Raw genomic sequence first — 22653 nt, 5'->3', positions numbered from 1 at the left:
TGGCAATTGCAAAAATTCAACTGCGTGGTCATACCTCAGCGGTTGTTTCCTCCCGGCACTGACCTTGAAGGCGCAGCTACTGATACGGCTTTTGTAAATAGTTTAAAACACGTCCTAACTTAAAGCTGCTCGGTGATGCAGAAAGTCGTCATGTCTTTCTCCGGCACAGTTAACGTCTGCTTGAGTTCCACTTTCACTTTCTTTGTCGTTGGCTGCTGTTCGCTGATCATTAGCCATTTCATTGCCAGCAGCCTCTTTTTACTCAGCACTCAGCTTCACGCTCAAGGCCACTATTACAATCAGATACCTTATGGTGTTTTGTTGCACAGTCAGCTGAAGAGCAATTCACTGTCTGTTTCCTGACATAAAGAGCTTCTTTGCTTCTTAAATCCTAACTGTATCTGCATTTTTTATTTTGTTTTATTTTATAAACTACTCTTTAAGCTCTATTATTTGTGGCATTTTAACTACAGTCACATGGCTGCTCTCACTTTGCACCGGGCTACAGACGCCTCCTTCGTTGTCGACCATACATAAAAATTGTGGTCCAGTGCGGCACTTATTGTAAAACCAGATATTGCTGGTAGCCTGCAGTATGGTTAGCTAATTGGGCTTTTAGTCTGAAAATAGTTTCCTGCTGTAAAGAATTCATTTTCCCACCCACTCATCTACAGAGGGAGTCCTGATTAGAGCAGCACTTTAGGGTAGGTACAACTAAACCTGCACTTTTGTGCAGCTGTCTGATTTGCCGTTTTAGCACACTGGATGATTTCCATCTGAATGCAATCATGCTTTCAACCCTTCAATCATCTTTAGACACACTTTTGCCATATTTCTTTCCACCTAGCACACATTTTCATTGTTGCTGGTCATTTTAAGATTAACACATAAAAATGTCAGCCCAGTTTTAATGTATGCAGTGCTGTACTGCCCAGAGCTGCTAGGTGGGTATTTACTCGTATAGTATATATATATACCTAGAGCATAAAGGTTAGACCGTTATGTCATAGTTAATAGTTGATAATTGTGAGTGGAGTTTCCTGTTATAAAGAAGATATTTGTTCAGAAACAGTCTGCAAGTCATCACACACACACAAACACACACACACACCCACACACACACACTACTGTGTCTACTGATTATTTAGGCTGACAGAGGTAGATTTATACCCATAGCTCTTTCCATAATTGAACAGTTTTCGTCTTTCTGTTTCCGCCTCACCCTGCTCAGTCAGCAGCTTTACGATGAGCCCTCGAGCTTGTGTGACAGTGTGTGTGTGTGTGTGTGTGTGTTTGGCAAATCGAACCAAACACCCTGCAGTTTCTCCGTCTGAGGTGTGTGTGTGTGTGTGTGTGTGTGAGAAAGAGACAGAGAAAAAGAAAGTCATGGCAGGAAGCTGTAACTCAGTTGTATTCAGGATGACCCATCTGCAGGATGAAGATGTGAAGGATTGTGTTTCTCACATCCCTGTTTGAATTCTTATGTTTAAAACATCCATCTCAAGCAAGCGACTAAACACGCTGCACCTGTGCGTCGGTCAAATTCAGTTCAACAGGTAAAAGGAAAAGCTCCTGCAAAAGTTTTCAAATGCAACTCTGAGTGCATTTGGTTTTAAAGACGTTGATTAGAAGAAGCTACAGAGCGGGTCGGGAAGGATGGAATTCAAATTGGGCTTGGTGGATGAGGAAGAGGAGGAAAAGAGCAAGAATTAGCAGGAGAGGTTACAGCAGACAGCGCAAAATTGGATTGGACAAGTGGAGTGGAGATGGAGGCTGTGTGTGGTCACTAATTAAGAAAGTGGTGATGAGAAGTGGAAAGGGTCAAGCTCCCATTGCTATTTCTCTTCTCTCATCTCTCTTCATCTATATCTGTGCTCCTCTGTCCCTCTCTCATCTCAGTTTCTCCCTCTCTCCGTTGCCATACGGGGGGCTAATTACAGTGGTAAAGGGCACCAAATTAAAACAGCTTAATGTCAGCAGCTGGGAGCTACTTATCTAATGCTAATATCTAATTCTGTGCCTGTGTGTGTGTGTGTGTGTGTGTGTGTGAGGACACTCTGCTAAAGCTTACATAATAATGCTGCATATCTTCCCTGTGAGTAGACTGCTTTAACTCAATAAACTTAAATTATGCACACACAATGCATAATAGAGATGCAGGGAAAACAACACTATTAGCAAAGTCTGGAAAAGGGTTAAGAGTTCACAGTAAACAAGTCAGATGCTTATAGATCACCGGAGTCATGGAAACATCCAGGACAACCAAACGAGTGGTAAATCAACAGTGGTCTCACATTTACCCTGCTGGTTAGAAGTGACATGGAAAAACGGCGGACAGAGTTACAAGCACAGAGGGAAGTGTTGAAATGTTGAGCGGATGACTGGCGGCTCACTGAAGAGGAGGAGAGGAAAGTCGGCACAGTCCTAACCGGAGAGGGAGAAAGAAGATCTGTGCCAGCCGAACTGAAAACACCAGTGGATTTCAGAATGCACCTCACGGAGAGACGACCGGAACAGCATGAGAAAGAGTAATGGAATAAAAAAACTGCGGTTGCGGTAAAACAGAAACAACATAATATATGGTCTCACTTCTATAACGGAGCGAAAATGAGAGATGGGGCTGTGTGTGTCTGGGGAGAGAGAGAGAGAGAGAGAGAGATTTTCTGGTTTTGCAAAGTGGGACTGCAACTGGTCAGATTTATTGTGTCAAATGAAGAAGAGATGATGGAAACATGACGTCGCACTGCTGAGCCAAACGATAGATGACTAGCGAAGTGAAAAATGAAAACCAGACCGTATAACGAATGTCGGAGAAGACGAGAGAGAGAAAAGTTTCCAGGAATAATTTGGCAAGAGGCTTGCGGCGTTCGCCTTATTCCCCACGAGCCAGACAATCTCCCATTCCCTTACGTCAACACGCCGACTCGCTAACGCCAGCGTGTCAGAGGGAGCTGATGGAAGAATTCAGGGCCCTTTCAAGGAATCCCAACCAGCAGTAGAGGACTGCTTATTAGGACCAGAAGGTCTTGGAGTTCCACTGACATACCACACCGCTGACATTTGCGTGTGCCGCTGTTTGATCTGTCATGTGCTCGTCACATGCTGCTGTTTACCAAGGTCAGCTCCGGTGTAGCATCTATCAACATATCCTTATAGGTGTGTGTGCGTGTGTGTGTGTGTGTGCCAACCTGCAGTGGGTGAACCAGTGTGGTGTTCTTCTTAGTGCCAGCTCACTCTCTGACTGCCTGGATCACGACAAAGTCCTGGAGTATCATATCTGAATGCTGCTCAGATTGCGCTGAGGGTTGTTAGACATTAACCGTTTCCTAGGGAAGCAGCTGCAGAACAAATTGTGTATTTCATATATGTTTTTTTTGTCTTTATTTTCTCCTCCCATCAGCCAAAGTTCATCACACTTAAAGCGGATCCACTCGCTACAATATGTGCATTAGATATAAAGTGTGATTGTTCACGTTTTGCCATTCTGTATGACATTAATACAGAATGCTAAGCTAATTTATGGTTTATGACATGCTTTGTATTGATAGCTTCTGTACACTCAGCTCATTCTGTTATCTCATACTGTGACCTTCATGTTTCTGTTCCTGTTAGCAGAGTCCACCACCGTACCTGACACCGCCACCCCGACCCTGCCCCGAGAGGAACAGACGACTGCTGCAATGAGACCCGGTAAACACACAGACGCACAAACAGTTCAAGTGGTCTCCCACTCAGCATTCATTTTGTCTCTGTCTCTCATCCATGCACACACACACACACACACACACACACACACACACACACACACACGGCACTGTTAAGGTCAAACGCATGATGTCATTGTGCACCACCGAGCCTCTGGGCTTTAAAGTCTGTTTGATTCAGTAGTCCCACAGGAAGGTCTGTTTGAGTGAAAATAGGCTCTCACACCCAGAGATCTTACACACATACACACACACTTACTGGGAATATGATTTCACAGCAGCTTTACTGGGGTTAGAAACTTCATTTGGTTTCTATAACCAAAGACAATGACTGAACCATTTGAAGCCAAATGTATCATATTTGATACACTTGGCCTTTCAGGATTTTGAGACTTCTACTTCAGAAGTTTGATTTTTTTTTTTCTGAAAAAGCTGATGGATACAAGCCAACACATGCATCTGCAAGTTATATAAATTAGAGCACTTGTATAAAAATGTATGTGCATTTTCTTTTTGGACAAATTTGTCAGAAGGTTCCACGAAGACCTTATTTTCCAACGATTACTTCATGGTTCAGGCTTTAAAGGCTTAAACTGAATCCGTCATCAGAACAACTAAATGTGTGCTATAATGTTCATGTTACCCGTCTTAAATTTTATGCACTTATTACGTCTTCTCTTTCGATTTATAGCTACACTGCTTTCTTTGTCTGTTTTCATTTTATCCTCTCCACTAATTATCTGCATGAGTTGCTGTGATGTGATATTTCACAAGCTCTACTGCCAAAACATCTAAACACAATGCGGAAGAGCCAGTAGCCATTCCGACATTAAGCCTCATAAAAGGATGCTAAGCAGCTGACGAGATTTGTCAATTTGATACGGTGCTCAAAAGACAACTTGTTGCTCTGTTTGTTTTAAAGCGGACGAACTTTCAGATGATCTCTTCACCGGTTGTATGTTTCTTTCATGACCCGCAGCCACCACGCCGTCCCTGTCGGCTGTATGCGACTTTGAGCAGAGCTTGTGTGGCTGGTCGGCTGATCCCCAGTCAGGTGTGAGCTGGTCTCTGCACACAGCCAGCAGCAGCTCAACGGCCCACGGCTCGCACGGCACAAGGCAGGATCTGGCACTGGGATCAGACAGTGAGTGCTGACAGATGCTGATATGTGTCTTGTATTTTACATCAAACCTCTGCATCTAATCTCCCAAGAGTACTTTAAATCTTGAACAAAAAGTAAGAATCCAGAAAAGCATTTCAGGGCAGGTCTTATCCTCTGTTCGTTTAAACTCATTGCCCTCCATTCTCATCTTTCTGGTTGTTCCCCATTTCAAAAGAAAAACCCTGATCCCACCCATCCAACGGTACACAGAATACACACACACACACACACACACACACATATGAAGTCAAATAAAGAGGTAACCCCAAAAAAAGAAGTCTTCCACATTTCAGGCAAAATTTAACATTCACATTGAGATGTTTGACTTTCCTCAGCACTGAGATTTCTGTGGCTAATTAAGAGCGAAATGTTTGTCGTATAAAGGAACATCACAGATCCCAGTGCTCGGAGGAACTGCTGACAGCAATCATGATGCAAGTATTTCATTCTGATTTGCTAAAACTGTAAGACATCTTAATGGGAGGTCTAACAGTTTCCCTTGCACGAACCTAGTTTGTTACTTTATTATGTCTTTTCCTTTCAAGTTTCTTCTTTCATTTCCTATTATTTCTCTTATTTTTCCCATTATTTCTCTTATTTTTCCCATTATTTCAGTGTTTCATTCTCTCCACTAGCAGCATTAGCTTGAACCTTTCATGTGTTATAATTAGTGTACTTGTTTGCTCTTTCTTTTCTTCCTCTGTCTTAGTCAAAATGTATCTTTCACCAACAGGGCCTTTCTGCTCAACCCTCACAGTTCACCATTGCAGTCCTCCTTACAGCATATCATTTCCACCTCCTTTAACTCCATCACCTCCTCCTCTCCTCCCTGACCTCTCTCCCATTTCCCTCAGTGATGCTTCTTCTGCATCTTTCCATCTTCAATAAGACAGCAGGAGGATAACCATGTCTGCTTTATCCATGCCACACACACCTACACACACACACACACACACACGCACGCTACTTCATCCAAACAACTCATACATATCACCCAGAGGAGTCAGATAAGTCAAATGATGGCTTTGACAGAAGTGCTGCCTTAGCTCTTTAGCTCCCCTGAGTCTACACACACACACACACACAGTATATACATAAGGTGGGACTGGGCCAAGGCCAGAACACCCAAGAAGTGTGGGTTGGTTTGCACACACACACACACACACATGACCTTGCCATTCACCAAGGTTTCCTCCATATCTGTTGGAGCCATCCAGTTTCTGGCTGACTGAGCAGCTCCCGCGTGAACAGACAGGGCTGTGGCATAAGACAAAGCTCTTCATCGCACTAGGCTGCTGTGTGTGTGTGTGTGTGTGTGTGTTACGTGTGCTCTTGTCAGAGAGTGTGCAATAGGCAGTGGGGTCCCTGTCTACGCGCGAGACGTGAACATGACATTAAGTCTTGTTCTACACCAACATTAGCGTTGCACCCTGTCTGGAAGCTGTCTCCATATGCAAATCAGATTCCCAGTTCTTGTCGTTGAAAGCTCTTTTAGGGTTTTGGAAGAGAAAATCCAAGCTCATAAGGTATTCTTTTGATCTTAGATGGGGCAAGACAGAGATTCTATGCCCCGTGGAGGTTTTCATTGAACTACACTCTTCACACTGCTTGTTGTAGGAAGTGCTTTAGCTATTGATAAGGAGAAGAATGGAGGAGGAACGTTAAAAAGAGACCAAAAAAATTAAATAAAAAAACATCTGGTGGATAATGTTATTCAACAGGCGATAATTCAAACTATAAATTATTAAATAACTATTTCATCATGACCTGTTAACAATGTTAAATTGCTCCCAGGTGAAAGTGAGCATGAATTGTTGTTTGTCCAGATGTCAGCCAGGTGGATAAAAGGTTATGGATGATGGATGGGAGGACAATATCTTTAACACAATTTAAGCATGGCTTCATAACTGACTGGTCGAACAATCTGTTTGAACAATGGCTCTGTGAAATCGACCGCACTACATTTCAGGTGAATGTAAAAATCAGAGCCGAGTTATGGTAAATGTGTGGTTTTAGGGAGGGCAGCAGGGCTTAACATGTATTTGCATGTCATGAGTGCCAGCAGACTTATTACTTTAACAAACGGTAAACTAGTCCAGATGTGTATTGTTACGATAAGATACAACACAACTAGAAGTATTCCTTAATGATAATTAGCCAATTCTTGGATTTATTGTTTTCAAGAAAAGTTTGTTTGTTGTTGCGAGCATACGATCAAGCTGAAGAATATTGTGAATTTGCTCATATCATTGGCTAAATATGATAAATAAATGTGCAGGTGTTTTTCTGTATGCTATACTTTTGTTAAATATTGCAATTTCCTAACTCACTTTTTATTGTTTTATCTACTTTTGAAATGTGGACCTATATATACAGGTTTCTTATATTTATCAAAAATAACAATCTTTGTTCTGGTTCACAAAGTTGAGAAGCCAAAACGAGCCCTGAAAGTGAACAAAAATCAGAGGCAAAGTTAATTCCAATGAGGCGCGGTGCCTTTTCAAATTGTCATTGAAAAGAATGCATGACCATGAAGGCTGGAAAAGCCATTTCCTAGAATTATAATGCTTTTAGAAGAAACGTCCAGTCATACTCAAGTGTGGCTGTAAACAGGCGTGGACATTGTGATGTCACTAACAGTGCACTCCTTCTTGGCTCTGTTCACCGTTGCAGACCTGCAGTCTGTCTCCATTTAAACTTGTATTCAGCAAACATACAGTAAATGCAAATGAGAAGTGATGCAGTCAGACGCAAGGCACTCGCAGTTACACACACACACAATGACTGACAGATGAACTCACACACACACATTTTAACATAAATGAACACACATACACACACACACACTCCTCTCCCTCCATCGGCGCCAGTCCTACATCCCTGCTTGTTCCTCCCGTAGAGGGTTGTTAATTAATTCCCTCCGTTTGTAAGCCTCGCCAAGATCAAACACAGAGAGACAGAAAAACAAGGCAACTTTCTCTAACTGTACTTAATGAGCAACGGTAATTTGGATCCTCTTTATTGCCTTCAAGTGAAAAAAAGAGTTACCTCAACCCAAATCCATAATTCATTAAGTCTAATGTGCTGCAGGCTAGACGATAGATAGATAGATAGATAGATAGATAGATAGATAGATAGATCTGACACTCACTCCCTCACTCCGCTTTCTGTCCATCAGCACGGAGAGCAGCGAAAACAAGTGAATTAGATTACACACACACACACACACACACACACACACACACTACTGCAGGCAGACATGTGCAGAGGCATTGTGAGTGTATTGATGGCTGTGCTGACTAAGTAGCAGAAGCAGGGAGAGCAACAGAACGAGGTGTCAGCATTCAGAGTGATTAGGGCTGTTTAGCTGAGTTGTGTGTGTATGTGGTATCCATAACCATTAGCAGCCATGATGAAATGCCAGCCTCATTTGCGGTGAGGCCTCATACCACAGAATGATGGCGGTGGTAGCTGAAACTCCAGCCGAGTCCCTCCGCATTGTTACACAAGCGAGGAGAGACTCTGATGTCTTCTCAAATTATAAACTCCACTAAAGTGGAATGCATTATGGACGAATGGAATTCAAATAGAAGAGAAAAATCCATTTCTGTGAACTTTAAAATTACAGGCATTCATTCAAAGAGTGGCGATGAATCAGTTTAATGGCTAATAATGTTGCTTTTATTACAAGTCGTTCATATTAAATTCATCACCGACCTTTTAATAATGCATCATCTGCCATCCTTCTTTCGCTCCCCTTCCTTCCAGACTTCTCAGGGAACTACCTCCACCTGGATGCGGGCGCCCACACCCAGAGGAAGCGAGCCCGGCTGCTGAGCCCCGAGGTGGGCCCCGAGGAAGGCCCGCTCTGCCTCCTCTTCTACTACCAGCTCCAGGGAGAGGCACAGGGGAGCCTGAGGGTCCTGCTGAGGGAAAGTGACCAAGAGGAGACGCTGCTTTGGGCTCTTAAAGGAGACCAGGGGTCTCACTGGAGGGAAGGGCGCACCATCCTGCCCCAAAGCCCTAAGGAGTACCAGGTATGTTTTCCAGTTGACTGTAGTACTGGTGGTCTGTGACAAGTCTATGACTGATTCTAAGACTTATATCTGTATTTCTGTGACGGCTCATCTTTCGTTCTCTTCTTTTATCTCAAGGTGGTGTTTGAAGGTTTTTTTGATCACCCAACCAGAGGCCACATCAGAATAGATAACATCCACATGAGCAGCAGCGTCGAGCTGGAGCAGTGTGCTCGTAAGTCCCGCAACCAGTCTGTCCATTCATGTATGTCTCTCTCTCTTTCGTTCTCTCTCTCCATATCCCATCTTGTCTTCCATTCGGTCAGAGCTGTGACCAGGTTGTAGAGCGCCAAATTAAATCTCGCTTCGGATATAGTCGTGATATAGATATGGAAATGAAAAGAAATATCTATCCAAAAAGCCATGAGGAATAATCTCACCAGGTCTGAGGTTAACATCATATAGTTATAACATTATATATTTAAACTTAAACACCTAAATTATTTTCAACCACAATAAAATAATTGCAATGTCTCCAATTGGTCTTTTTGGTTTCGCAGAGCAGATGCTATGTTTTCATAAGTAAACGTATGTAGATCGGTTTATTCCACACATATCAGTTAACGTATCATGAGGAATAAATCATTTAAAAATAAAACACGGATTATTCCATCAGGGTTCTGCGATCAAGGTACAAAAAGGGAAATGAAGAATTAAACTTTGTTTAAATTTCTCTCTCACACTTCTACTAAATTTCATGGAAGTCCAGCATTACGTTTCTACAGTATCCTCAGAAAGGAAGCCCAATACTGTAAAGGACTTCACATCAATGGTATCAGCTTATTGCTGCTGTGTAGAACGTTGTCATGACTAATTTTGAGTTTTTCTGGTATTTGGGATGCTGCACTCTTTCCTCTGGATCAGGCTTGTTGTCTCAGATGCCGATTTTTCTTCACTAAATCTAAAAAAAATAAACGGATTCATGGGTTTGCATGCATGGTTGTCAGATGGTACAATGAGATTCCAATAGAAAAGACATCATCATAGGTCACAGACTTATTTACTGACTGGCAGAGAGGCTTTCATCCATGTTTCATGTTTTTATTGCTTATTTCTCCGTTTCTTCCATCATCTCTCTGCCTTTTCCTGCAGGTTTCTTATTGTGCTGCCATTCTGACTTGTTTTTCTTCCTAACCCCTCCCATCATATCCCCCCTCTCAGTTTCATAAGTGCTGTTATATCCTCTGGCAAATAATAAACAGCAGTACATTTCAGTCTTTGTTCCCATAACCCTTAACTTTTTTTTAACCGCTCCTCTATTTCCCTTCTATCCACCCTTTCCTCACTCCTTTCACCCTCATCGTCCACCCGGTCTCTTCTTTCTTCTTTTCCACTGTACCGGCTCCCATGAAGAGTTTGCGTCTTATCATGGGAATAGAGAGGGAACCAGCAGTCACAGGAAAGAAAGCCAGAATGCCAAAAGAAAAAGGAAAGAGAGAAGAATTCAGAAATTACAAACACAAAAGGAAGGGGAGACATTTGACACTTCTTCCCTTCAAACCCCGTTAGCCTACTCTTTTGTCTTCCTCCCCCTCTCTATTTTATCTGCATTTTGTAAAGAAATAAATAAAAGACATGTCACCCGGTAAGAGTTATTAGCCGTTAGACTCGACAAATCTCTATTGATTTCCTCATAAAGTGCATTTAGCAAAAATTGTGGCGCCCTAAAACTTTGAGAATCAGCAGTATTAAAATGTATTTCTGTTCAGCCTACAGTTGTACCATGGCAATTTTAATCATGAAAGTGTGCCACAGCACCCAGAGGCTGAGACTGGCTGTGGATGCTTGCCATCTCCTTATATACTTAGTAATGAAAAACTGACGATGAAAGTTATTGACTAAGCACAACATGGAGTATAAAAACTCTCCTTAAAGCTGAAAGTATTAAACCTATGCAGCTGTGGATGAAGTTTTCAGAACAAAATATTTGATTTGATAAACTCGTGCCAAATAGGAATGCCTGACCTTAAGTCACCATCTATCGTGGTTCTGGAACAGTGCTCAGCCTGTGCTCAGCTATTTTGGGGATAATTAACCACCTCCAGAGCAAAGTATTTGTTTCTAGACTATCCAAACCCCCTTTATCCACCCCCATCCTGACTGCTCATAAGTGTGCTGTGAGTAATTAGTCATCTTGACATTAGCACACGTTTAGCAGGCATTTCTCACTGCTCACATAGTGGCAGCGTCATCGTGGCTAAACCGCCTTGACTGTCAGCCTGAGGAAGAATCACCATGACAACGACTCACGGCGTGGACAAAACGATTTAAAACTACACAACCAAAGATGTCATTCTTAACACTTTTGTTTTATGCATGATTTGTAACTGAAAGAATCGTCATATCACATCATCATCATCATCATCATCAGTGTACAAATTACTTTCTTTCAGTTACTCTAGTTAACCGAAGTAAATGTGTCCAATGGGGTTTCATCTCTAACATCACTGTCTCTCTCATTCACAGAACCTTTCCCCGCCTTAACTCCTGGCATAACGAGTAAGTTCTACTTCCTCTTTCGTAGGTACTTCCTGTGTTAAATGTATTTGTGTGTTTTTGGCTCGTTGCTGACCTTAGCTTGCAGCGCTGCACTGGCCCGGGGTAGCAAATAATATGGCCCGAACAAATATAATCCTGTTTTACATAAATAAATATATCCAAATATACACTTTGTAATATGCTAGTATATGCTAGTGAAAAGAAAGTCAGCTTATGCATTGATTGGGGATATTGACGGTGTTGCAGCCTGATGGAATGGACCCACTGCATCGTTCCAGCATGACACCCTGCATGCTGGGCTGACACTCCTGGTTATGCAGTTTGGTATGTTCCTTGATGAGAAAATTACATTTTCCACCACATATGCTATTTATCACCCTGGCAGACTGCAATACCAAACATGTGCAATTGCAACAGAGAGCGGTCAGGGTGCATTTTCACATTCCGCATCCTGAGTAATGGTGTGCACCATGCTGAGTCGGATAAGTCACAGGTATTCATGATTGCAACAAATCTGGGCACATGATTGGTGCGCTGACCGCAGGGAATTAGTGAAAGCGTTCATAACATAAAACCAGTGATGTCAACGGATTGAAAAAACTAAGCAAAACATGTGTTGCTTTATTAGTCTTATTGTCACTACTTTTTTTACTCCTCCCTCCTGTCTGTCTCTCATCATTTATTTTTCATTTCCTCCCTTGCTTTTATTTTATCTTTCCCTTTTCCCTTTCCTTGCCTCCTTTGACTCGATTACTCCATCCAACAAACTGTTGATAACCATCCAAGTCCCCCCCCCCCCCATTTTCTTTCTTCCTTTTTCTCTTTTGCTCATTCCTCTCCAAACAGGCCTTTTTTTTAAAGGGCTTAGACCGATTACACTCCTCAATCTTTTGCTGTCAGAGTCGGGGTCATTGCCTAAAGCACGTCTGCTTTTGTTTAGAGGCTTGCAAAATATGAGCAATGGCATTTTTATGGAGCCTGGGCCTCTGTGACAGCAAATTTCTTCACAATTGTATTTAAAAAAATATTGTGTTTGGCCATTCTGAATAGTAATCAAGACTCTTATGATTTGTGGTTCATTGATCACAAAGTTAGGACAGAACAATGCATCTTTTTATTAAATTACTGTCCATTACTGCATGACAAATAATGTTATTGAAGCTGGGTGCGAAAACAAAGTCATTTGAATCCGTTCTGTTGGTTTAGAGCTGTATTACTGATGACCCGTGATCAAGCTATTCATTGTGTGTGTGTGTGTTGGGTAAAGAGACTAAACTTATTCTCAACATTTTCCACTTGGACTTTTTCCACTACAGTTACATTTAATAAAAGGCAAACATTCCTACAAACAGTCAGATCCAAGAGTCAACCGTCCCCTGACTCGTACACAGATAGCAGAGCCGATCACACGACTCCCAGCATGACGATAGTGTCAGATCTACTATATGTGTGTGTTCGCTCACGACACCCCTGGTTTTGAGGCACCTCTTTAAAAGTGAGCACATGCATCTGAATCTGAACCCCATAGTACTGCTATTTATTTGCGTATCTTGGTGTGGATAATTGAAAGGTTAGCCTGTGGGTTGTGGTCACGGATGACAGAGTTGTTTTCTTTGTTTTTTGTTGTCGTTTTTTTTTTTTTTTTTACTTTTGATACCCTTTATGATTTAAAAATACAGAATTCGTGGTGAATTTCTGAGAACAAGCTGATTTAAATGAAACTAAATGCTTATTTGGAAGATAACTTAAATTGAATTTGTAAACCGAAAGTCCACCAGTAATAAGGACTGTAGTCCATATGAGAGTGAAGATAATAGACTTGCACTATAGACGTGTCCAGTGAGTTAAAATTACAAAGAATATAACAGTGAATATATTAATGAAACACATGTATTGACCCGAAACCAACCCAAACTCTCATATAATGGGAAAACTTCTGGAGAACTAGTTCAGAGTTAGAATTGAATATGATCCATTTTAATTACTGCAGCCCCAACCTAACAGTAGACGTGTGGTGTGATATGACCCAGTATGTAACACTGGTGGGTTTTTGTCTCCATGGCAACCTAGAAGGCATTTGGCCTCTGATAAGAAAAGGGCTGCCTGCGCCCCCCACCAATCATGCCACACACAGACAAAAAAGTCAAAAATAAAATAGCACTAATGGTCAGTTTTGACACTTTATCTGGGTAAGACTTCATCTTTACAAGTAAAGCCAAATTAGAGCCTTAAATAGAACGTCTGACTAATTCAAGATCAGTCACTCCCTTGGATTTCTCCGGCTTTGCATGCACCTCTTTCTTTCTTTCTTTCCTTTCTTCCTCTCTTCCCCATCTTGCCTGCTCTAGCTGTTTCTCCTCTTTATCGCTCCCTGTCTTTTTCACTCACATTCTTTCACAGAGACTTGACAGAGTATTGAATTTTCAGACAAACCCTCTAATGCAGGATTAAAGATATTATGGCAGGATTAGCGCTCTCCTTTCACTTACCTTCCACCCTCACCCTCGTTCCTCACATGTCGCCACCCTTCTCCCTTTCAATACTTCCAATAATGCCTTCCCTCTCATCCCCTCTCTCCACCCTTGTTAATTTCACTCTGATTTATCTCCATCTCTCTCTTGCCACTCAACTCCCTTCATTGTGAGCTTGCCCTGATTAAAGCGGCTGAATACTACCAAATACAACCATGTAACTCTCGCTGCACAATCCAGGCGTTGCGTTCTCTGACTGATTCCGAACGCATGGCATGTGCCTCTGCGTGTCAATGGGCGGCTGATGCTTGTGACATTTGCTGGGTGAACCCAGCTCAATCAAAGCACACATGCATCAGCGTCTGTTTAAATATTGAGAACGTGCAATAGAGTTCCACAAGCTGACATTTGTTGATACCAGCAGAGCACAATCCCTCCATTGCTCTGCTGCAGTAATGGACCATTCACAGTCTAATTTGTTACTCTCATTAAGTCTGCCATGATTTCCTTTCTCACATGGCATCCATGCGCATTGATGTCAGATTGAACACAATGTGAGCCTTGTTCGTGGAAGCGGCCAATTTTATCGGTAACTTGCGACATTTGCTTGATTAATCGACTGAAAAATTCTCTCCTGGTTGAGTTTTTGATGTTTTCCTTCTCTTTACTCATTTCAAAATCGGACTTACACTTGAATTTGAACGCCATATAGGTCTACCTGATGCTTAGACACTAAAAACAGCTCAGACTGCTTGTCTCGAATTTTTTTTGTTGTTGTTGTTGTTTCCATCATGTAAAGTTCTTTGTTGTTTACATTGTAAAAAACAAAGAACATGATAAGGAAGCATTCAAGGTCAGAGTTTATTCAAACAAAACCATTGCTGAAATCCAAACTAAGCTAATAGTTTACTTTTAATTAGACCTCTCTTTGAAGAAGTGTCTTTAGAAAGCTAGTTAAAGCTAGAGAGGCTAAATATTGCAGGTTACGACACAAAAAGCCAACACAATCCTTAAACTCTACATTTGTTTTTGCATTTATTTTAGCTTGGACATGGCTGAAAGTACTCGTATCACTCGTGCTGCACCCCCGACACGAGTCAGCATGTGGAGAAATCCAAAGCTTGACAGACCTGCTATGCCTGGTTAAAGGTGTTATGCTATGATTTGACAATAACTTTCAAACGGAGGGGATTGGCGAATGCTTAATTTGACGATCAACAGCTGCCCAATGCGATCTGCATGCTTGCCTCCCTTGTCCGTACTGCCAACCAGTAATGTGTCCTCCTGCCCTCCAGGGGGTGCCATGTCTGGGATGGAGCCCACAGTAGACACAGTGGCGGTGCAGCCTATCCCGACCTACTGGTACTTTGTGGGAGGTGGTGCCCTCTTGCTGTTGGTCACTGTAACGGTGGTGGTGATAATATGCTGCCGTCGGTACCACTGGGCAACCAAGAAGACCAGCGGCAGTCATCATCATTCAGTGATGTACCACAGCAGCCAGCAGCCAAATCAGCAAGCTCTCCAAAACTGCTACCAGAACCAAAACCTCAGCTATAATCTGATCCACAGCCCCAACCAAAACCACCTGTACACAGGTGCTGGGCAGAACCTCGATCCCATGCTTACCATCAGAATGGATAAAGACGACAGCTACGATAACCAATGGTGAAAAAGAATTGATAGCCTCGGTCCATTAAAGTGATCAACAAGGGGTCAAAGCTCCCTGAAATAAATGATAAATAGCCATTTTCACATCAACACGCTTGACGGGTCAACGTGGAAGACTGTTTGTGTCCTGATGGCTGATCCGATCAACCAATCAGGATGTGCCTTTTCTTGGTTGGAATTGAACCTCTGACATTCACTTTTACATCTCTGTATGCAGATGAGAGAACTAAAATGCCGGCGAAGGCCTTATGGCATCATTAAAGTAAAACTTTCAGAATCCTGGTCTCTACAGCTGCAACTTGAACATGAACTGTGATCAGACCGATGCTCGTCGGGAGCCGAACAGACTGTGGACACAACACATGTGATGTCGGTGTTGTAAGGACACGTTTTCCCCACATCTATAAGTCGGCCTCGCTCTGATTTGCAGCTTGGACACTGCCTGCCTCTGAATACCCAGTCTGACAGAAAGGGGATTTACACCTAGGTAGAGGCAGATGGAAGTCGCAGTGTGTGTGCTGCATAAAGATAGGCGGCTTTTTCTTTGGGTCTGAAACAAGCTGCTGTTTTCTTGTCCACTTTGAGAGGCTGAGAGTGACAGTGGAAGATAAAGAACAAAAAAAAAAAGGAAGAGTTGCAGGAAGAATTAGCGCCGCCCGATCAGCCGTGACGTGTCTTGCTCTGCGAACTGGCGAGGGATCAGCGTCATTTTGTTTGTTCTGTCGGGTTTACACGACGGGATGAGACGGCTTACACCGGATGCTGCAAAACTAGGAATAAACACGTATGCACGGACATTTCAAAATGTTTTACTGCATTGTTTTTTCTTACATCCTGATATGCCTTTTTTCTTTTCTTTTTTTTAAAGTGTGCATTAAATCTGTTACCTCTTCACCTCCTGAATGAGGTAGTGCCTCAGTGTCAAATTATAGTATGAATGGACGCAATGCATTGCCTGTTTCTAATGTCCAAAATAAACATCTTTGTATGACTTGCACACTTTAGATTGGATTGACAGGAACACATCCAGATATATTACGTATCCTGATGCTGCAGTTTTACTTTATTTGGAGCTTGTGCAACATTTTACAGCAGTTGAATCTTTTCTTGCATTGTCATGAATGACAGAATGTTTTGCGTACGAGCTCGGGAAACTGAAGATTAATTTTGCTTTTCAACAGGTGAGACCAAATATGCTGTGAGAAAGTGTCTTACTTATGAAGCGTTTCAGAAAACCACTGATCCAGGATCACTGGTCAGCTCATTTGAGCGTTTCATTCACCGTGAAGTTTAAAAAAAGAAAAGAAAAGCAAAACTGATTCCAGTGCAGCACTACTGTCACACACTCTCACACAGCCTTGTGGTGTTTTCTTAATCATCTGTTTATGTGTTTATTTGCATTAAATTCAGGTGGGTTTGCAGACATTTTTACCTGATGACATGATGCACTTTTGAAATCAGGTTACATTTTATTTTGAAATGCTGATTAGCACTTTTCTGCTGCTTAACAATCATGTATTGAAGGCTCTGGCAAATTGATGACAATTTACTGTGAATCTTAATATAGAGAATAAATTCATTGATGTTTTGCTTGTCAACCAAATAACATTGTTTTCACATTGCAGTAGGAGGCTTGTGCTTCTGATGTATAGTTACATGTCTGTTTCTTGTACTCAAAAACTGTTTTGAGCAACCGTCATCATGTCGTTTGTATTCACTGAGATGATCTTAACTTTTCTTGACTTTCATCTGATGGCAAATTCTCAAGTTAAAACCATTCAGTGAAAGTGAATGTTTAAATTGAAGTTAATGTGGCTTTAATTATTATTATTATTATTATTATAATTATACAAAAAAAAGCATGAAAAAAAATGTGTTTGGTTTTACTTTAAATAGTCCAGATTTAAATTTGACACAGTTCACCATCTTTTGTTGTGTACCACCCTCTACATTATTGTGTTAAAATCCCCCAAACGTTTTTTTTTTATTCATCAAAAGCTGCTTGTTCCTATTCTGTTGCGCCCCCTTCATCAAGAATCCTCCCAGTATAAAAAAACATAGGAGGGACCTTGAGAGGCAAAAAAGACGAGAGAGCAAAATATATCTGAGGAGAGGGGCCCATTAAACCAGGGACCCTTTCCCTCCAGCAACGCTCGCAGAGACGGATGAAGATGAAAGAAGTTTTTAAAAAAAGCCCTGTTCTCCAGCCTTTCTAAAGACGAGACTTTTGTCTTCCTGGAGATAGAGGACTAACAGGGGAGGCAGGTTAGGGTTTTGATTGAAGGAAGGAGAGAAAAGAGGGAGGAGGGCAGGTTGTTTAAAACACAAAGGCACATGAAAAGAAGTGTTTGGGCCCAATCGGCTGTGTGGCTATATAGACACGTTTTAAAAGCAGCACGTACACAATCACACACACAATCGAACAAAACAAATCTGAGTTAGAGATTCCTTATAATTCAGCTATTTATATCAGCATTTATTGCATATTTAACATGTTGATATTGACTTATTTAATGAAATTTGTCTTGAAAAATGTGCTGCCGTCAAAATGCCGTTTCTTTCTGAGCTTGCTTATCCGTCCCCGCTCCCTTCCACTCCAATCGACTTGTGCATGATTTACACTTTATGTGAATGAGGCTCGCGCAGTAAAAGATCAATGCGAGTCTGAAAATCCAAAAGAGAAATGATATACGGTTGTATTGATGTTGTGCTGCCAGCGCACTTTTGTCTTTCACTCTCGCTCTATCAAACCTTTTGCAAGATTTGGAAAATGCACTTGTCACGCAGCGCTTTCAAATCAACCTCCCCTCACTTCTCCCTTTTCCATCACAGGCAACTTTGAAGCGCTTTAATATTTCTAATTAGTTAATGGAGCTGATTGCATTCATAAAAACCCTGCAGTAAGCACTTCCAGGCTTCAAGCCATCTCTAGTTCTTTTTTTTTTTTTTACTTTCTGCCTCCTCCTCCTTCTCCTGCAGAAATATTACAAGTGAAACCACTCTAACAGGTCCTCCAGCCCCCAGTGGAACAGCATATGGTGCCAAAGAGGCATCCATGCTTTTGCCTGTATAAAAGCCCCTTTTTATTCCTCTCTTTTACTAATTGGACAGTGGAGATAAAATGGGGCTAATGGGGAGTTTTAATCTCCTTTCAGATACACATGATTCTTTTTAGGAATCTAGCCTCGGGGCTTGAAACTAAGATCATTAGAAAGTGTTCAACCACCATCCGAAGAGTATCTTCATATTATTTCCTTTCAGCCGTCTTACTTTTCAGTCAGTCTGTCAGCGATTTAATGTTCTGTCTGTGGCCTGTGGTGATTTCAGTCTACCGTGAGAAAGGTTTTAAATGCTGGAACTTCTGTTGCGAGATCGTACATTTACACAATCAGGACAAAAAAAAGAGAAAATATAGTTTTACATTTCACTCAGACCTCCAGAAAATATTTAAAATTGTGGCGTGACCACAGGGATAAGTCATATTTGGCTTTTATTGTTTTTGTTTTTTAACCGGATGCTTTTGACATTATCGCAAGTCATGTTTATATCAAAAGGAGGACTCCAAGCTTGAGAGGGACAGATCTTGATTGTATTTTATTTATTTTTTGCATTGCACTCCAATAATATGCGGTTGTAAAGTACAACCACATGTCGAGTTTATGGAAATTCAATCTTGATGGTGTTATTTTTTATCAAATGAAGGAATCATGTTGAAGTTTGATTTCTCATTGTAATAAAGCAAAAATATTTTGTTCTTCTATTTCGGTGCCACAGTGAGGGATGAAACCGAACCGCTTCAGACTGGGACTGGTTTCGATCCTGTTAGACTGGATAAAACTGGCCTTGAAGTGATAAACTCTTAAACATCCGTCCCTGGCTTCAGCCCCTCTGCTCTTATATTTACTGTGTACTTTGTCTGCCTCTGTGAAGAAAAAGACATCGACTTTATTCAACATTTGAGAATGAATGCATCCAGTTTAGGATCGGATTTGTTTGTTGCCGTGACATTAGAATTAAAATGAATTTTGTTTATTCCAAAAAGGGGTTCTGGAAGTCAGTTTTGGGTAAATTCTCAATTTTGCAAACGTGATGGAGCCACGGCAAAGAAATGATCTCGTATTTAATCCATGTGGAAATCACTTCCTCAACAGAAGGTCTCATCTAAATGCATTAATCGCCTACCTGCTATTACTTAAAAACTGAGTATTCTAAGTTGTAATGATTATTTTTAGAAGGTAGAATCTGGATGTTAAAATTGTCTCATTGAAAAATGACCTTATCTAACTGAGGAAATGAGGTTCTATATCTTTTTCATATCTAATAAATTAGTTTTTCTCCTCTTGTCTTTTGAATATCTATTACGGTTTTACTTCATACTGTGTTTTGGGTTCCTTTGCCAGAGCAATACAGGATTATCAGCTGGCCAGATATTGCTCTATTTATTTTTCCTTTATTTAAACTGAATTGAAGCAGAATTGAGCTCCCATACCCTTCAAAGCCTTGTACTTCAGCCTGCCACAGAAATATGTGATATTTTAGCTTGTTGAATTTCGTGGTCTTGGAATAAAAAGCAAATATATTGCGCGGAATGTGAAGGTAATAAAAGCGCTATTTTTCTAGCAAAGTCCTACGTATCTTTTTATTTCTACTCTTACTCTGTCTTTCTACCGTTCCCTTCATCCATACATCCATTTTCATCCGTCTTGTGGGTCACGGGTCTACGGGCAAGAGGCAGGGTACACCCCAGATGAGACGCCAGTTCATTGTGGTGCCACATGAAAAATAAATAAATACAGATACAAATGGACCTTTCACTGAAGTTGGGGGGGGGGGGGGGGGGAGCTGGAGAACCTGGAGAGAGCCCATGCAGACATAGGGAGGACATAAAAACTGCACAGTGTCACCCCCTACCATTCCATCCTAATCTGAAATCTCTGTTTTCTTTTCAAGGCAAATAAAAAAAAGCAAAGACACACATGACACAATGAAACGTGCATGCTGGCTGTTTGCAGGTAGTCTCTGCAGAATGTTGAGCAGCAGCAGTCATTGTCCCTCGATGGTCTGAGCACAGCTCAACGAGGTTTATGGGAGATGTCTTTCCTGATCTCTTGGGAAAGTTTCAACAAGATCACTAACTCTATTGAGCTGTTTGTGTGCTTTGATAGCTACAGCTACAAATGTAGCTTGTGAACTGACAACAGAAGAGATGGAGCGATCTTATCGCAACCTGTTGTAGACCGGAAGGAAGGGATTAATGCTTTTGCTCTTTCTTTTCAACAGATCCCAGGCCTATGGATTTTGGGAAAGACCCTGTTTTCAACCACAAACCATCCATCGATGGCGGTGAGGCTCCTCTCCTCTCCTCTCCTCTCATCTCCTCTCCTCTCCTCTCAGCCCGAGGCTATACCAGCTGTTTTACCCTAAGAATAGTGAAATAGCTCTTTAAGCAGAGGCATGCTTGTGGGTCTTCGTTTTATTTTGCGGTTCCACAGAGAAAGCCTATGGCTGTGTGTGTGCGTGTGTGTGTGTGTGTGTGTGTGTGTGTGTGTGTGATGCATGTGACTGTGAGTTTCCTCTCTTCCTCTTTCATATTTGTGGCAGACAAAGTGAGCCAGACAGCTTCCTCCTGGGCACCTAGAAAACATCTGCCTGCTACAATCATGGATTACACCCTGTATGTGTGTGCGTGCGTGCGTGTGCACATGCATCCTTGTTTCCCCTCAGCACATGTACAAGAAGAGTGATCAGCATATGTTTACTACTTGCCTCTGTGTGCATTTATTTATAAAACCATCATTTGCTCCGTTCACGTGTATAACTTCCTCATGTAGATTTGCATGGTTGCTTGTGTCTGTTAGATTCCCACACTTCCCCACTCCCACAACACACACACACAACAAACCAGAGACCCCCCGTACAGTAATTCCATGTCATTATGTCAATAATAGCTGAGGCTGCTGTAAACAGAATGAGCTCTTCCCGGATGTATCAGCCACACACATAAACGTTTGAATCTATGTGTAACCAATTACGCTCACCTTTGCTTTCATTCACTGCACTCAAGGGTTTTCCTGCATACCTGAAATAGTTGCTCTTAGCTCAGATATTTCTCGTCTCCAAGAAGCACCAGTGGAATTTATCCAGTGTCTCCGTTCCACTGGGCCTTATGCTTCTTTTTTACGTTTAGAGGTGGCTAATGCAATAACACATACTCAACTAAACCGTGACAGTCTCCTATTAAAGGAACATATGATGGCTTTTGCAAGGTTGTCCCATCTCATCTCAAATCGGCCACTCGTTGGTCATGCATCAAGGCAAACATCAAGGTTGTGTTCATGTGTGTCTGTATGTCTGCAGGCCTACACAAAACTGTCTATATCTAACAATATAAATACTTCTTTTTTTTTCAAACGCCTCCTGACTGCTTCTTATAATATAGAGAACTCAGTGGACACCAGTTGCTGTTCTTTGGCTTTCAGCATTTTTATTCCATACTTACCTGTTTTATCTGCAGATTACATCTTCCCTGGATGGCCGTCCTCCTTCTCCACCCCCTCCTCCTCCGATGTGAACCCCCCCTCCGTCACCCTGTTGTCGGAGCGAGATAAGGACAACGCCTGGTTGTACACGCTGGACCCCATCCTCCTCACCATCATCGTGATGAGCTCCCTGGGCGTCCTGCTGGGCGCTGTTTGCGCAGGACTGCTCCTCTACTGCACATGCTCCTACAGCGGGCTTTCATCACGCTCCTCCACAACGCTGGAGAACTACAACTTTGAGCTCTACGATGGGATTAAGCACAAAGTGAAGATAAACCAGCAGAGGTGCTGCTCAGAGGCATGAAGGAGAGAGGAGGACATGCCCTGTGGTCCTCTCCAAAAGTTATTTTATTCTTGGTGTTGGACAAAACGAAGCACTATCTGTTATTTAAATCCCGAGTGTGCCCTATGCGGCTCCTGCTCTGATGTCTGATGGGGTGAAATTCAACCCAATTATCTGCGTGCCAGTGGGGGAATTTTAGAACTCGATCTATACATGCTACAAGGCCTGAACTGGGTGAACCCCTCACCCCA

General features: G+C 42.0%; 1 protein-coding gene across 1 annotated transcript in view; it reads left to right on the top strand.

Moving 5' to 3' along the window:
• The window catches only part of LOC137914316 (neuropilin-2-like), a gene marked incomplete at its 5' end in the record, with an annotated part of 28315 nt that extends 5892 nt beyond the window's left edge, over positions 1-22423 (top strand). The window contains 7 exons of the mRNA XM_068757921.1: positions 3616-3690; positions 4684-4848; positions 8635-8903; positions 9021-9117; positions 11409-11441; positions 20861-20923; positions 22095-22423. Of these exons, the coding sequence (XP_068614022.1) occupies positions 3616-3690; positions 4684-4848; positions 8635-8903; positions 9021-9117; positions 11409-11441; positions 20861-20923; positions 22095-22423 (1031 nt within the window). The remainder of the gene's footprint in view (positions 1-3615; positions 3691-4683; positions 4849-8634; positions 8904-9020; positions 9118-11408; positions 11442-20860; positions 20924-22094) is intronic.
• Between the last annotated feature and the right edge of the window lie 230 nt (positions 22424-22653).

Source organism: Brachionichthys hirsutus, unplaced genomic scaffold (assembly GCF_040956055.1).
Source record: "Brachionichthys hirsutus isolate HB-005 unplaced genomic scaffold, CSIRO-AGI_Bhir_v1 contig_1394, whole genome shotgun sequence".
In the NCBI taxonomy this organism is placed as follows: Eukaryota; Metazoa; Chordata; class Actinopteri; order Lophiiformes; family Brachionichthyidae; genus Brachionichthys; species Brachionichthys hirsutus.
Note: the sequence above shows the minus strand (reverse complement) of the source record. Positions and strands in the feature narration are given on the sequence as shown.